The sequence below is a fragment of the Sminthopsis crassicaudata genome, chromosome 2, assembly GCF_048593235.1.
Source record: "Sminthopsis crassicaudata isolate SCR6 chromosome 2, ASM4859323v1, whole genome shotgun sequence".
NCBI lineage: Eukaryota > Metazoa > Chordata > Mammalia > Dasyuromorphia > Dasyuridae > Sminthopsis > Sminthopsis crassicaudata.
This window is the reverse complement of record NC_133618.1, coordinates 430736155-430754309: the sequence shown is the minus strand read 5'-3', so window position 1 is coordinate 430754309 and position 18155 is coordinate 430736155. Positions and strand designations below refer to the sequence as shown.

At 35.1% G+C, this 18155-nt stretch overlaps 1 protein-coding gene across 6 annotated transcripts in view; it reads right to left on the bottom strand.

The window, feature by feature from the left end:
* SH3TC2 (SH3 domain and tetratricopeptide repeats 2) overlaps window positions 1–18155 on the bottom strand; it is a 75729-nt gene that overhangs the window by 43077 nt on the left and 14497 nt on the right. For 2 of the 6 annotated variants that reach the window (XM_074292138.1, XM_074292139.1), the window contains exons 4-9: window positions 18007–18112; window positions 13655–13798; window positions 11776–11977; window positions 7481–7554; window positions 3391–3586; window positions 2992–3170 (exon numbers count right to left, since the gene is read on the bottom strand). In XM_074292138.1, the coding sequence (XP_074148239.1) occupies window positions 2992–3170; window positions 3391–3586; window positions 7481–7554; window positions 11776–11977; window positions 13655–13798; window positions 18007–18112 (901 nt within the window). Of the gene's footprint in view, window positions 1–2991; window positions 3171–3390; window positions 3587–7480; window positions 7555–10289; window positions 10432–11775; window positions 11978–13654; window positions 13799–18006; window positions 18113–18155 lie in introns of those variants that run through there. The other 4 variants (XM_074292141.1, XM_074292143.1, XM_074292142.1 and 1 more) reach the window with 4 other exon arrangements.

The window sequence follows — 18155 nt, the reverse complement described above, 5'->3', positions numbered from 1 at the left end:
TTATTAATGTCCACTGTGTACCACACCTTATACCAAAATAAAACCCTCTGAAGGAGAAAGAAAAGTATCGCAATCTTGTAAAACTATAAAAACCATGGGAAGCAAAAACAAGTCTACAGAAATTTTGGCATAAGACTTAACTGTCATATCATCCTAAGAGAAGTCATGGATGACATTGGTAAAGGACAAGAAAGAAACAGGATGTGAAACAAATATCCCTGGATTTCTATCCCAATGCATTTTCATTGTTAACAATAAAGGAGACACCTGATTTGGATCTTAATACCTCAATTACCAATGTCTCTAAGAGGAAGTTGAAATTCCATTTACATGAAAAAGTTAGCAAGAACATCTGGACCAAATCAAATATAAGTGCCAATCCATATGCTTACCCTCTGACTTTTATAAAATCTTTATGAAACTGATGTATTTATATATCAAGAGTATCCTTGATGAACATTGCAGTAGTTAGCAGGCAAGCTTTCAAAAATAATTTTTATAGCAGATTACATATATATAACAATTCAACTGAATGATAAAGAAAATATGGGGATTCGACCATATACATTGTTTTTTATTACAATAACTTACAATAAGTTTGATTCACTAGAGCAAAATGTATCCTTGAAAAGTCTCTCTTTCAGAAATGTTTTATATGTTAAAATCATGTAAGATTCTTTAATAACCTCAGAATAATGATAATGATAATAACCACAGAAATAATGGTGTTCACTGCCCAATTAATTTCATGTAAGACATAAAATAGAGACACACAAAAAAGATCTCTCTCCACTGTCAAAGATGAAATTCTATGCCAAATTCTAAGCCAAAAGAAAGAATTCTTAAAAATGTTGAGTCCTCTTTTTGTTGTAGCTAGAAACTGGAAGTTGAATGGATGTCCATCAATTGGAGAATGGTTGCGTAAATTGTGGTATATGAAGGTTATGGAATATTATTGCTCTGTAAGAAATGACCAGCAGGAGGAATACAGAGAGGCTTGGAGAGACTTAAATCAACTGTTGCTGAGTGAAATGAGCAGAACCAGAAGATCACTGTACACTTCAACAACAATACTGTATGAGGATGTATTCTGATGGAAGTGGAAATCTTCAACATAAAGAAGATCCAACTCACTTCCAGTTGATCAATGATGGACAGAAATAACTGTACCCAGAGAAGGAACACTGGGAAGTGAATGTAAATTGTTAGCACTACTGTCTATCTACCCAGGTTACTTATACCTTCGGAAGCTAATAATTAATGTGCAACAAGAAAAAGGTATTTACACACATATATTGTATCTAGGTTATATTGTAACACATGTAAAATGTATGGGATTACCTGCAATCGGGGGGAGGGAGTGGAGGGAGGGAGGGGATAATTTGGAAAAATGAATAAAAAAATAAAATAAAATAAAATAAAATTTAAAAAAAATGTTGAGTCCTGCTGCATCTTTATGTGGATGACATTTTGCTGATTGTATTATGCCACAAAATATAACTGTTAATCTTTAATGAGAACAATGAGTACTCAAAAAAGATTGACCAAATAAGACAAACAGGAAAAACTAAATGCCTATTTTCCAGGATATGGCATGCAGTTGGAGGTAAATCTTCTAAGTTAGTATATCAATTCACAGAGGCACTGCTTTTATTACTGTATTACTCTATAACTGATGGTTTACAAGTTGGAACTCAATTCAGATTGGAAGAATAGACCAAGTTGAATTGAATGAGGGACATATTTCCAAAGGTCCCAGGATAATCCTCAGTAAGCACCCACTCTTTTAAACACAATTGTTCTAGTAATGATCCATAAGGTTATGAATTTAATAATTCCACAATATCTGAAGAATAAAGTTGTAGAGGAGAGTTGCATGATGGTAGTATGTAGACTGCAGCATATTTTTAATGATGACTTATGTGCAACAAGTGGCACAAATATGTTATCAAGGAAATGTATAATTAAGAAAAAAAGAAGTGGTGGGCTGATCACAGAAAAAGAGAATAAAATAAATAAACCCTCCAAACACTATACTGATGCTCCAAAAATGTGCTTGTATAGCACATTGAGTAAATCTTCTATGGTGATCCATGGAAAAAGATAGATAAAGAATATCATTTAATTAGATGTCATGGTTGAGGTGTGATCTGCACTGATGTATAGGACAACTCAAATCATGAATAATGTACTTCTAATATATAAAATCTCAACTTCTTAGCTGGTTATTCATCCCAAATCATGGATCTTCAGTATGTTTTTCTTTTCTTAGATAATTGTTTTCTGTGTCTGTATGTGTTATATCTCCACTACTAGGCTATGAGCTCCATGGGAAATAGTACATTTTATAGAAAATTAAATTAAGAGAGAAAGAGAATAAGTGACTTGAACATGGTCACAAAAAGTAGTAGATTTCAAAATGTGGTCTAAAGACTCTCAGAAGACCCTGAAATCTTTTCAGTGGATCTGCAAGGTCAAAATTATTTTTAAAGTAATCTGCCTATTAAAATAATTCTCCTTACAACTATATATCTCTGTAATTAGATTTTTTTCAATTAAAAATATATTGCAGTAAAATGTAGAAACAGATGTGAAAATCCACTTGTTTTCTAGTAAACCAGACATTAAAGAGATTTGAAAACACATGCAAAACAATGCTATCCTTTTTTCTGTTCTTTTTATTTTAGAAAATATATTTTTTCATTAAAATGTGTCAACATATTTGTATTATTTTCAAATGAATCAATAAATATTTTAAATTATACAAGTTATTTTTCTAATATGATAAATGTTGACAGATTTAAGTCTATCAAAAATTCTTTGGGGACTTTAATAATTTTTAAGAATATAAAGGAATACTCAGTAATTTTCAAGAGTAATGAAGGGTCCTAAGACCAAAAATCTTGAAAATGGCTGACATAAAGAGTAAGCACTGAAGATAGGAAATAGAAAAGGAATGTATTCTTTTTGAATTCAATTAAATTCTCTTACCCAAGCTAGTTATCTGAGTTTCAAAGGGATCCTGGGAAGACTCACTGAGCCGGTAGATGGAAGATATATCAGTATGGGTTAGGGATCGGAGAAAGTCAGCACAGGCTCTTTCCCTCTCATTTCCTGGGTCCCAAAAGGATAATCTCTCCTCATCACTAAGGAAAGCAGTAGCCTTGCTCCTACATTGAGATGACAGAGAGAAATATGATTTTTTTTTTTTTTTTTTTTTTTTTGGCAAAGACACAACCTTCTGCCTACCTGCCTGAGGAATAAAATAGTCAGGGAAACTTGATATTCTAATCTTTATCTTTGATAAACTTTATCTTGATCTGGAGAACAAAGATGAAGGTAATTATTTCCCCCTCTAGAAAACTATAATTCCACAGCCTACATACTTACAATGGAATATAAGAATCAGGAGCCACATGTTTGGTTTGGACAAAACCAATCTCCCCAGTTGCAGACAATTTCCCAATAAACCAGCGAAGTCCTGAGAGGAGAAAGCCAAAGACTTCAATGCTGTCTCCCTGGCAGAAAGTCAGTTCATCTTTTTCCTCTCCTTGGTAATCCCTCAAAGCTTTACATTTTCCTTTACCTAAGAACAAGGCCATAAAGAGAAGTAAGTACCTTGGCCATAGCACTTACAAAATTAGCGATAGCATTCATAAAATTGTTTTAAAGTGTGAAGGGATCAAGGGGCCATAGAACATAAAAGGGTAAAATCTCAAATGCTAAAGACTGAAAAAGGCCTTAAAATATAGAAAACTTGACTTTCCAGAGAACACCACATAGAACAGAACATTCAAGCTAGAAGCTCTCTTAAAACAGAATATAGTTTCAGGTTTAGATATAACTTAGAATGTTAGAGGTGGAAGTTACCTTATAGATTAATTATTCCATCCCTTTATTTTATAAAGGATGAAACTCAGGTCCAGGGTTGGGGGGGGGGGGAGGGAGAGAGAGGGACAGAGAGAAAGAGACAGACAGAAAGACAGACAAACAGACAGAAAGACACAGAGAGAGAGAGACAGAGAGAGAGAGAGACAGAGAGAGAGACAGAGAGAGAGACAGAGAGAGACAGAGACAGAGAGAGAGAGAGAGAGAGAGAGAGAGAGAGAGAGACAGAGAGAGACAGAGAGAGACAGAGAGAGAGAGAGAGAGAGAGAGAGAGAGAGAGAGAGAGAGAGAGAGAGAGAGAGACAGAGACAGAGACAGAGACAGAGACAGAGAGAGACAAAAGAGAGAGAGACAGGGAGAGAAGAAAGAGAGGAAGGAGAGGGGAGGGGGAAGGGGAAAGTGGAGGGAGGGTGGGAAAGACAGACAGATACAGAGAGAGTCAGAGACAGAGAGAAACAGGGACAAAGGGAGAGACAGAGACTGAAAGAGAAAGGGAAACAGAAAGAAACAGAGAGAAATTTTGCTGTTTGCTAGAATACTTAAATTAGAGTTCTACTTGATCCTGGAAGGACATTGAATTTGAAGACATATTTTCATTTAGTGCTTCCAGTTTAAGGTAGGTAGAAACTTTATAAGAATCAATGATTGCAAGAGTAGTAGAAGATTATGTGGGGGAAAGGAGGAGAAGGAAGTAGTCTCAGATGAAGAAAGGTTATTATCATGGATGATAGAGTCCTGAAGATTGATAAGGAAAATTAGCAAGTGTATAGAACATCCTTGTTCTTTCTGGGCTTCTTCTCATGGACCTCAAACTAGCCTCTCCCAATTTGTCTTTCAAGACTTATGCCAGTGATATAATAGTTGAACAGAAATCCCTACATGACAGTATCATGTGTTGATGGGCATGAATATCAACTCTGCTACATGAATAACAACTCTGGCTATGTTATCTTGGGCACAATCATTCTTTCTCATCTATAAAATGAAGGAAGGGTTAGGAAAAAGATAGTAAGATGAATTATCCTTAAGGTCCCAGGGAGTCTTGAAATTCTTTTATACAATAACAACCCCTTTTCTCTCTTCCATGGTCCTCTCCAATCTACATAACTTTGGATGGTTCCCATTCAAAACTTTATTTTCTGTTTATTTTTCCACCAAATGGTTGTCTATTTCTTACAGAATTCTTACAGAATTCAAACCCAGACATTTCTGTGTTAAATATAAACCTCTTTAGAGAAAAAAAAGGTACTCAACAGAATTCCAAACTAAAGAATATTATGATTCAAAATTTCATTTTAAGAAATAGCAAACAGCACTTGGTTGTGTTTGAGAAACACAGCATACAAATACAAGTACAACAAAAGACATTTATTAAGCACTTACTGTGTACTAAATACCATACTGAGTTCTGGAGGAAATTCAGTGTTTTAAATAAAACCAGGTCCCTGTCTTTATTAAGTGTGTTAGTGTGATAAGACCTTGTACTAAAATCACTGGAACATATTGTTATCACATGATAAGTACATTAGAGAATGGCATAACAAAGTGCTAAGTGAAAATTCTAAGGGAAAAAACATGAAAGATCATGAAAAGCTTCTTGGGTCACAGGATAATGGGATTCAAAAAGACATTAAATATTATCTAGTGCAAACCTTTCATTTTACATGTAAATGAAATCCCATGGAGACAAAAACATTTATCCTTAAAGTTATAAGTGCCAAGATTCATACCTAATTCTTTTAACTACAAATGGGTCATTCTTTCCTCTTACTGAGGCATCTAGGTAGCCAACATGTCACCTAATTTCCTCTCCTTACCATGACTGTTACGGCCAAATACCCACACTTTAAATGTTGTCTGATCAAGAGAAGACTGGAGTGGGGCAGCAATAATAGCATTCTTTAAATATTTGAAGGACTGCCATATGAAAGATGGATTAGACTTGTTCAGCTTCAGAAGTCACAACCAGGAGCAATGGGGGAAAGATGCAAAAAGGCTTGTTGCTCTACTCAAACTTCCTTACAATTAGAGCTACACAAGTGTATAATGAACTGACTTGGGAAGTAATGGATTATCCTTTTTAATGGGTCTTCAGCAAAAGCTGAATGACCCACTCATCAAGAATGTTACAGGAAGATTCTTTTGGGGTTTGGATTAGATGAGATAACCCCAGTGGTCTCATCCAACTCTCAAATTCTGGGATTCTGTGTCATTCTAAAAAGATTGTTGGCCTGAGAGTCAGAATACTTGATTCCTAATTCCAGGTCCATCCCTAACTTGCTCTAGGTCTCCACAAGGTTATTTTGCTCTCTGGACTTTTCAATGTAAAATTAAGGATTTAGGACAAAGCTAGACTTGCAGAATGATAGGAGATTATAATTGGAAAGGATCTAAGCACCATCTAGTCTAACTTGTGCATGAAGAATGAGCCCTCTTTATGACACTATTGAAAAATGATTAAAATCTCTAAATTCCCTTCCAGTCCTTGCATACTATATTCTATGTTCAAAATCTTTTTCCACTCTACCATTCCAGGATTCCAGAAAACTCTGGTGACCAGTTAATAAATATCTGAAATGTATCAGTATTTTGCCTACTAGGATGGCTAATAAATTGTAATGAGATTAAAAAGCTAACCATTAGTTCAGGAACCAAAAAGCTAGCACAAAACCAAGCACAGTGAATTAAAAATAATACTTGAATCTAGAATAACCCTGGGTCTGCCTCTAACTACCTGAGAAAAATCAGTTTAATTTCCTCATCTGTAAAATAGAGATAATAATATTTACAATTTTCTACATGACAAAGGGAAAGCACTTTGTAAACTTATAAAGAAAAATCTAACTGGATATTATATTATGTTCATCTATATCCTCCACTACTTTAGTTTTATTATATAATAACAGTGAGTTAAATTTAGAATTCAAAACAAGAACTCAATATTTTACTTCTTGGCTTTTTATGTTGTAGCCTCCTCCCACTTAGAACAATGAGTACATGATAAAGACATTTGGGAAGAAGCCAGTAAATTCAAGTGATGGGGAAAGTACACAAACATCTAAAAGAGAAGGCATTGTAGCATAATAGATATAATTTTGGCCTGAGACCTGGAAGACCTAGCTCCATCACTTTAAGTGAGGGAGATAGTCTCTCTGGGTCTTAGTTTTCCCATCTACAGAATGAGACAATTGGACAGTTAGACTCTAAAGGTTCTCCCACTCTCTGGTTCTGAATCTGTGAAAAGTTTTACAGGAAGATGATTTTGAACAAGTCACCCCATGTCTCAGTTTCTTCATCTATTAAATAATTCAATTAGACTTAATGGTTTCTAAGGTTCTTTCCATTGCTGACATTCTTTATAACATGTTCTAAATTCCCTTCCAGTCCTGAAATACCATGTCTATGAATATTTTTAAAGAAATAAAATCTGGGCAATTCATTTCTCTAGGGCCCATATTTTTGTCTCTAAAATGAAGGAGTGGGACTAAATGATCTCTGTTTTGCTATCATTCATTCAATCATTCAATAAACATATCACTGTAGGTGATGCCGTGCAGAAGCTCAATAGTCATTTTTAGTAGCTTCAACATACCAATTTGATAAGAACCTGTCCAATCAATCTTCCTATAGATGCCACAGGTCCCCGGGTAGTTTTTCAGAAACCATCTGCCAATGGAGAAACGGTGAAATCAAAACTCTCGTAGTCTAATATCAACAAGTCTATATATTTTAGAAAGAGAAATGAATAGGAAACCCAGAACTAATGTTCTTTTTCAGCTGAGCAGGCCACCAGTCAGCTGAATCACTAAGGATCTTCTAGTGCATTCTTGCTCTCAAATTCTCCCCTGCCTCTCAGCCAATCCCTGAGGGCCAGTGCTCTAAAGGTTCTTGACTTCTGGGCATAGAACCCTATACCTACAAGTTGGCATGGGCCTAATAAGTCCTACAAGGTGGATGAAGTCCCTTAATTATGGCCCTGCTAGTCACAGATTGTGTTACATTAGGCACTCAATAATAAATGGTGAAATCCTCCCTTCCCTTGAGGGCTTTTTAAACCTTAAAGCACCCTAGAAATGAAAGTTTTTGCTGCTATCTTCAACATCATCATCATTATTAAGGAAGGTTAGGATATGAGAGATCCAACAGGTAAACAATTTTATCTAATATAAAGTTCTAAGTATCTCATATCAACACCATATGGTAGTATACACCTGTAATTTTTGCTATCAGGGGACACTGAGGTAGATAGATTGCTTGAGGATAAGAGTCTTAGTGTAGTGGGGCTAAAGCTGATTTGGTGTCCATAATGGGTCTAAAACTAATGTAGTAAAGGCCTGGGAACTTTTGTTCCCATCAGGATACCTAGAGAGATATGTACCAGTCCATGTCAGAAAAAAAAATTGAAGCATAATAAAGCTTCTGTATGCTCATCAACAGTTTTATCAGACCTGTGAGTAGCTCTACACTTTCAGTCTAAAGGAAATAGAGACCATCTCAAGAAAAACAAATCTTTGAAAAAAGTCATTTTAAATTATTCTTTCTCTTCCAACACATATAGCTTACTTCTATAATTTCTCTTGTACTCCTCTCAACACTTACCACCAGAGTTCAAGTCCTTATTACCTTTTACCTGGACTATAACTATAGTTTCCTAACTGGCCTCTATTCTTCTCCACTTCAATTTCCCTGCATGTGCTACTGGATTAATCTTCCTAAAGCATGGATGAGATCATTGTCACTTCCTTACTCTAAAACCATCAGTTGTTTCCCATTTTCTCAGAATAAAAATTAAACCTCTGATCCTGGCATTTAAAGCTCACCACAATCTAGTTTCACCCTAACATTTGAACACTATGCTACAATACTCCTCCACTGTGTAACATACTTTCTCAACCAATTTCATGATTTACTGTTTATTCCCTTTATGCGAATCTCCTTGACCTAGATTCAAGTTTCATTTCCAATATTTATCAGTCCTTTGACTCTGAGGAAGTCACTTTCCCTCTAATAAGCTGTGAGTCTAACTTAATCATAGAATTTCAAGTTGGAAGGGACCTTAGAAATAATATAATGAAAATTCTTTCTTTTGTGGGTTATGAAAACAATATTTAGAAAAAATTAATTTGCTTAAGATCATACATAATCAGTGACAGATTTGGGAGTAAATATACATATCTCTCAATCCATAACTCCTTCCATTATATCAAGATGGGTTCCTTGATTTCCACCCTTCCCCTTCATTCAGACAAGTTCCTTCTTTCCTTTGAATTGTTATTAACAACATTTCTCATTAGTAACAGTGAGGGACTACAAAGAATATTAGATTTAGGCAAAGGAAAAATTTCCAGCTTTGTTAAATAACATGATTAACTAGTGATTGTGGAAAGCTTAAGATGAAATTTATCTTCCTGTCCTCTGGATGGTCTCACAACCTTTTGGATAATGTCATGGCCACTACTTAGGAGACTACTTCTTTAGTTCATCCCATTCCCCTTTTAGTGAAGAAGAAACACATTCAGTGAGATGAAAGGTCGTGTTCAAAGTCACAAAAATTGCTAGCTAATCATGATGCTTGTATACAACATAAATATGCCACCCATGACTCCTTATAGTACAAAACTGCTTTCCCTACACACTGTTATTTTAAACTCCCAAATTTCTCTTTCTGAGACAGACATTGGTCCTTTTGGGCATTAAATAACCTAACTAATCTGTACAACCTGGAATATAGTTGTGTAGGTGCCTTTGAGGTAATCCCCAGACTACAACCACAATCACTAGCAAGTTCATTTGGGGGAGAAGTTACTGATAGTCTTTCATGATCAAAACATTTGGATACCACTGGACTATATGGTCTCTAATGTGGTCGCTTCTAGCTAAACATTCTATGATCTTTGCTATGCTTGAGGCATTTTATGAATTATAATTATTCAGGTACATTTGTTTCTCTTTTATAAACTCTATGAGAGCAGAGAACAATATCTATTTATATTGCCCTTCCCACAAATCTGCTCAACAAAGGGCTCCAAATATAACAGGTATTTAATAAATGTTTGTTGGATTGCACTGGATTGAATTGTTGAATTGGAAACTTCTAAATCTATCACTAATTGGCAACTTCTAAATCTATCACTAATTGGCAGAGAGTTACCAGTGAATGAGTCTAGCATGATTCATAAAGGATAATCTCTTGTTTAAAAGCTTGAAGAAAGGGCAGATAGATGATGCAGTGGATAGAGCACCAACCCCAGAGTCGGGAGGACCTGAGTTCAAATCTGGGCTCAGACACTTAACACTTCCTAGCTGAGATCCTGGACAAATCATTTAAAACTCAATTGCCTTACAATAAATAAATAAAAGCTTGAAGAGACTCAGAAGTATTAAAAAAAAGATTGTTGCACCTGAAATCAGTAGACATGGCATCAAGTCCAGAGTCACACAGTTCACTAGACTTGGAGTCAAAGGACTTAAGGCTCAAATCCTGGTGGTGCCTATGTGGCCATGAACAGGTCATTTATCCTCTCTGGGCCTCAGTTTCCTCATCTGTAAAAGGAGGCAGTTGAACTAGATGACATCTGGGGTCCCTTTCCAGCTTTCAATTTAGTTTTTTAATCTTATTAGCCTCATTTTCTTTACGAGTCAGATTAGCAACAACAACAATACTTATAATATACACAATTATCATGAGGAAAAAGTACTAGGATTGTACAGAGGCAGCCTGAAAATACATAACGATTTTGAAGTCAGAAAAGCTGAGTTTTAATTCTGGCTCTGTCCTCTTAAAAGCTATGTAATATAAGAACAAGTCATGTCCTTCCTGAATCTTAGTTTCCTAATCTGTATAATAAAAGGTTGTCCAAGATGACCTTCCAACTCTGAATCCTATAAATCATAAGACTTCCTTAGAAATGTGAATGATCATTATTTCTGTCTTTGCTATAGAGGATGACTTTGGAAGACTATCCAACATAGGGGATGCTATTGATACCAGCAACAACTTTCCCCAGATAAGTAGAACTCCTGATAGAAGAAGGTTCAAAATATTCTATTAGGGACCAGAATACATAGCTTGAATATAGAACTTTTATTTTTTTCCCAATAGTATTTTATTTTTCCAAATATATGTTAAGATAGGTTTCCAACACTGATTTTTACAAAACTTTGTGTTTCAAAGGTTTCTCCCTCCCCAAGACAGCAAGCAATCTCATATAAGTTAAATATATACATCAATATTTAATTTTCAAAAACACATCTCTTTTGTTCAGTCAACATAGAAAAAAAATTTTCTCAATTGTCCCGTCCCGTGAGACTCAGTCATTCGTGGGGAATCGAGGAGGATCCAGCCTGGGGGAGAATGGGCGAGAAAGAAGAGGGAGACCAAGCAGATCTTGTCAAGGTCTCATTTATTGATGGAAACAGCTCAAGTTATATAGGGTAGAGCTAGGTGCAATACATGAGGACAAAGTTGGGAGGGGAAAAGGGGGCAGGGGAGAGTAAAGGTATGTGCTACCTGCGAGAAAGGGTATGGGGGGGACTGCAGGAAGGAGCAGACATTCCAGGAGGAGGAGGGGAAAGAGCATCCTGTGGTTACAATTCTTATCTGAGTCTCTAGGGTCGTTAAGCCCTGGACATCTCTGTGGTTAATACAATACCATGGCTATGTGTTTACAAGTGTGGGGGTCCTTCGCTTCTCTAGCCACCTGGTCGCCATCTAATGCTAGATGCAAAGTTTATGGTCTGGTAATATTCCATGACTATAGTTCCCGTCACCGACACTCAATGCCCATTTGCTCTTAAGATTGTGCTTCCTTAATGCTAATTTCAGCTTGGGACCACTCCTGTAGATAGGCTAGAAGGCTCCAGTCAGCCTAATATTTGATTACTTACTGGTGGAAGGGAAGGGACAAAGGCTCTATGGCTGTGACAGGCACCAGACCCCGAAGACCAGTCTGTAAGGATGTGCCTTCACATTCTGTTCCTTCTTTGTTGTTCTTGACATAGATCAATTCATTTTTGCAGAGCCTCAGGTACTCCCCACCTTCCTTTTCTCCTGAATGAACAACAGTTTGGAGAGTTCTGGAAAAATGACCTACAGACAATGAGGTAAAACAAATCAACAAAAATTTATTAAGCACTTGCTACATCTGCTAAGACATCATACTAAGCTCTGGGGATGGAAAGAAAGGCAAAAACAGTCCTTTCCTTTAAGGAGTTAACCATTTACTGGTGGAACAATATACAAAAATTATGTATACACACATTATATACATATATATATATAATTATGTATACATGTATGTATAGATGTATATATAATTACATAGATAAATAGATATACATATATAAGTTGGAGACAATCAACAGAAGAAAGTCATTTGCATTAAAGAGCATGGGGAAAGAAGCAAAGAATTGTCCATCTGCAAGGGACTTTAGAGATCATCTAGTGCAACCTTTTCTCTGATACAGGTATCCTTTCCATAGCTCTCAGAAGTGATCATCCAGCCATAATATGAAAATAGTATAGTCATGATAGTATGATACATATACAATGGTCCCCTTGTTTATAGGTTCTCTCTTACACTGAGCCAACATATTCTTCCTTGTATTAAACTTCCCCCACTGCTCTTGATCTGACTTCCTAAAGACCCATAAAATAAGTCTAATCTTCTAACTCATGGCAGACTTGCAAATACTTGAAGAAATGAGAGTACATATATCCCCAAAGTCTTCACCAGGCTAAACTTTCTCAACTCCTCCAAATGATTCTCTTTATGATATGATAAGTTCTTTCATCATTCATATTGTCTCTCTCCAAATCACACCTTTGTTTTTTTTTAAATAATATTTTGGAAACACAATAATTAAGATTACTTAGATTAAATAATAATTGAACAGAACATTCTAGATGTCTTCTGATTAGAACCAAGATATATGTTGGGGGAAGCAGGAACTTATCACCTTCTTTGTTATATTATTGCAACTTAACTTTGAATTACTTTTTCAACTGCTATATCATAGTGCTGAAATTCTTAACTACCAAGACTCTCAAACATTTTTTCAAATAAGTTGATATGTGGCTAAATTTTTCCTATCCTATATATATTACATTTTCCCCATTTTATACTTGGATAATAGGATCACAAATACAGGAAAAAATGTAGTATGATTTCCTCACTTTACAGAGTAGAAAATTTAGTATAGTTGGCATTTTAAAGTTAAATGGAAAATTTTACATATCTCCCTTTAACATTTAATTTTGTTAGGTTTGGCCCATGGTTCCAGCCTAGAAGATATTTTTTGGGGGATCCTAACATAGATATACCAAATATTAGCTATTTCTCTTAAGCATGTACTATCCACAAATTTGATTTATATGCATTTATGCCAGCACATTGATTATTAATGTAAGTATTACATAGAACAGAGCTGAGGACAGAGTCCAAAGTTAAGGAATAATTACCAGATGCTCACAATGAAAGTCAATTGCTCAGTAAACATTTATTAGGCAAATATATGCCAGGCAAAACATCTATAAAACTGCTCTTCTAAAAACAACCTTTAGACTAGAAGAGACCTCAGAAATTATTTAATCCAAGCCCTTCATTTTATACATGGGGAAATTGAGGTTCAGAGATGACAAGCTAGTTCCCTCCAAGATCATTCATTTAGTTAACCTCTTACTCCAATTCCAAATGCAAATTCTTTCCACTGTGCTCTGTTATTTATTTGAGGGGACAAAGGCCTGTCAATCAGTCTAATGACTTACCTTCCTGAAACAGGAGAGCTTGGTAGATGGCCTCCAGATGTTCTTCATTGACTGTAACATGGATCTTAGTGTCCTCCACCAATTTGCATTTAAGCCAAAAATTATGGTCAAAGAGAAGCTGCTCCAGGCAAAAAGACACATGGCCTGTGGAGAGTCAACCCACAGAATGAGGTGTCAATCTAGTCTGGTCCTTAGCCAACTCCCTTTGAAGTTTCTTCTTAATGGGTTTCTATCTGTCCCAAATTCTATCTGCCTCATATAGAGTTTGGAATGTTGGACAACGGTGGGTGAGACAAGGAAGTCTAGAAGAGAATTCTAAACAGAACAGCAATAGTTAATGGGATTTTTACAATGGGAGTAAATTATTAGTGTCCTTCATTGCAAATATTTCTCTATCTTCTCTGATGTTTTATTTTAATATCGAAGGCTGACAGTTAAGTAGCACTTTATGGTTTAAAAGGAGCTTTAGATCTAGAGAATCAACTTAAAAAGTATTAGAAATAATACACAGCTTTAGCAAAGTTTCAGGATACAAAATAAATCCACAAAATCATCAGCATTCTTATACATCACTAACAAAATCCAGCAGCAAGAGATATAAAGGGAAATTCCATTTGAAATAACTGTCAAAAAGATAAAATATTTGGGAATCTATCTACCAACAGAAGGTCAGGAATATGAGCAAAACTACAAAACACTTCCCACACAAATAAAGTCAAATCTAACCAATTGGTAAAATGTCAAATGCTCTTGGATAGGTCAAGCGAATATAATAAAGACAATACTCCTTAAACTAATCTATTTATTTAGTGCTAAACCAATCAAACTCCCAAGAAACTATTTTACTGACCTAGAAAGAATAACAAAATTCATATGGAAGAACAAAAGGTCAAAAATTTCAAAGGAACTAATGAAGAGAAAAGTCTCACTATATCATATCTAAAATTATATTATAAAACAGCGGTCATCAAAACCATTTGGAACTGGCTAAGAAATATACTAGTTGATCAGTGGAATAGGTTAAGTTCACAGAACAAAATAGTCAATGACTATAGCAATCTAGTGTTTGACAAACACAAAGACCCCAGCTTTTAGGATAAGAATTCACTATTTGACAAAAACTGCTGGGAAAATTGGAAACTAATATGGCAGAAATTAGGCATAGACCCACACCTAACACTGTATACCAAGATAAGGTTGAAATGGATTCAAGATCTAGACTAAAGAACAATATTATAAACAAATTAGAAGAACATAGGGTAGTTTATCTCTCAGATTTATGGAGGAGGAAGGAATTTGTGACCAAAGAAGAACTAGAGATCATTATTGATTACAAAAGAGATGATTTTGATTTTATCAAGTTAAAAAGTTTTTGTAGGAATAAAACTAATGCAGACAAGATTAGAAGGGAAGCAAGGGAAAACATTTTTACACTCAAAGGTTCTGATAAAGGTCTCATTTCTAAAAAATATAGAGAATTGACTCAAATTTATAAGAATTCAAGCCATTCTCTAATTGATAAATGGTTAAAGGATATGAACAGACAATTTTCAGATGAAAAAATTGAAACTATTTGTAGTCACATGAAAAGGTGCTCTAAATCACTATTGATCAGAGAAATTCAAATTAAGAAACTCTGAGATACCACCACACACCTCTCAGATTGGCCAAGATGACAGGAAAAGATAATGATGAATGTTGGAAGGGATGTGGAAAACTGGGACACTGATACATTGTTGGTGGAATTATGAATGGATTCCGCCATTCTGGAGAGGAATTTGATCAAAAGTCTATCTAACTGTGCATACCCTTTGATCCAGCACTGTTTCTACTGGGCTTATATCCCAAAGAGATCTTAAAAGAGGAAAAGAGACACACATGTGCAAAAATGTTTGTGGCAGCCCTTTTTGTAGTGGCAAGAAACTGGAAACTGAGTGGGTGCCCATCAATTGGAGAATGGCTAAATAAATTGTGGTATATGAATGTTATGGAATATTATTGTTCTATAAAAAACAACCAGCAGGATGATTTCAGAGAGGCCTGGAAAGACTTACATGAACTGATTCTAAGTGAAATGAGCAGAACCAGGAGATCATTATACATGGCAACAACAAGAATATCTGACAATCAATTCTGATGGATGTGGCTCTCTTCAACAATGAGATGACTCAAACCACTTATACTTGTTCAGTGATGAAGAGAGCCATCTACACCCAGGGAGAAGACTGTGGGAACTGTGGACCACAACATAGCATTCTCACTCTCTCTGTTATTTGCTTGCATTTTGTTTTCTTTCTCAGTTTTTCTTTTTCTTTCTTCTTGATCTGATTTTTCTTATGCAGCAAGATAACTGTATAAATATGTATACATATATTGGATTTAACCTATATTTTAACATATTTTAGTGTGTATTGGACTACCTGCCAGCTAGGTGAGGGGGTGAGGGCAAGAAGGAGAAAATTTGGAACAAAAGGTTTTGCAAGGGTCAATGTTGAAAAAATTATCTATGCATATGTTTTGTAAATAAAAAGCTTTAATTAAATAAATCAATCAATCAAGGAAGCCCTTCCCAACTCTTAAAAAAAGGAGCTTTAGAAAGACTAGCTAATTTGTTCATTGATACAAGACTGAAAGGCAAGTATCATCATCTTCATTTTACAGATTTAGAAACTGAGGGACTGTGAGCTTAAACGATTTGATAATTAATAACCTACATTTATTTTGAGATAGTCAGGAAGCCTCAATCATCTATTGATGATGTGATCCTAGGCAAGTAATTTAACCTTCATCAGCTTCCAGTTACTTCATTTATAAAATGGGAATAACAGCACCTACATCCACAAAGTTGTAAAATTAAAATTGTATAATCAGTGTAAAACAGTATAAATGTCAAAATGAAGTATAAATGTTAGCAATTGCTATTTATAGACTCTTTAAGCTTTTCAAAGTTCTTTCCTCAATACAACTTTATAAAGGAGGCAGAGGAATATAATTTTCTCTATTTGATAGAGAATTGTCAAAGAAGTTAACTGACTTTGTTCAATATCACAATTGTTAAGTATCAGTGAAGGAATTTGAATCCAGATTTCAGCTGGCTCCAAGTTATGCATTATTCTCACTATATATGCTGCCATTGATTTTCCTATTTTCATAAAGCTGGTGTTTCATGAGACTTAGAGCTGCTGTTCAGAGACCTTAGAGATATATAACCAAGTCATTTGAGTGTCAAATTTAAATAAAAACAAGAGCCACTAACCCATACATAAGGATCACTGTAGGCCACAAATTGAGTTAGTTTTAAAAGGTAATATTACCTATGTTTTATTATTATTTTTATTTTGTTAAATTCCAAGCCACACTTGGGAATATTGTGGATTGTTCCAACATGTCTCATTTTATAGATGAAGAAATAAAATCTAGAAGTTAAGTCATTTGTTCAAGGTCATACAAATAGTAAATCAGAGGGTTCCTGTATTCTATGACTCCAGAACAGTTCTATATTTCCTCTAAGAAAAAGATCCAGAGAGGTACAATAATTTCCTAAGTACCACAGAGAGATAAGAAATATACTAAAGGATCTTCTCATCCTTCATGCAGTGCACTTAAACAGTATTTAAACACAAAATTCTCCTATCCAAACCCAGCACTATTTCTAGCGCTCCATACTTCCACTCCTGGGGAATAGTGGAATTTACAGAGAAAAGAATTAAGAATAAAAAAAATAAGTTAGCCTGCTCAAGGTGACTAAGTCAGGAAATACACTACTTGAACTTGAATCTCCTGACTCAAATTCCAGTACATTAAACTAGACTATCTGCCATTGTCTTTACATATTCTACATTTTTTTCCCACTTTGGAAACAAGCATCTCTGAATTTTTAACCACAGAATCTCAAAGCCTATAATGTTCTGTCTGTCCCCCAAATCCATCCATCTTCCCCTCTTGATCCTGCTTATTCTTCAAGGCCCAAATCAGATTCCAATTCTTTCATTAAGCTTCCCTTGATCTCCTCCCTACTCCCCCTGCATTCAAAAAATTATCCATCTTCCATTTTAGGACCTTAAATAACACTTTCCATTCCCTTTGAATACTTTTCATCTATTTTGTACTCTAACCTACCTGAGTCTTAGTTTCCTTGCCTGTAAAATAGAATATAGAATATAGAGGTATATATCTTGTACACAAGAAAAGTACATGACAACCCATGCACTATCTATATATATCTATATGTATATAGATATATATAGATATAGATATATAAATGTACCATAGGGATGTTGTAGGGAAAGTACTCTATAAACTAAAAAGTATTCTAAAAACTTAAGTTATTTTCTATTCAACCTTTGCCTTACCTAGATTCAGATATGTTGAAAACTTCCATATTTCCTCAATAGTCTTGAAAGTGATAATGAACTGGTCTTTATCAACTTGTATAGAGACAAGCCGCGCCGAGAGCTCCTAAAAAACAACAACAAAAAAACAAACAAACCAAACAAAATAA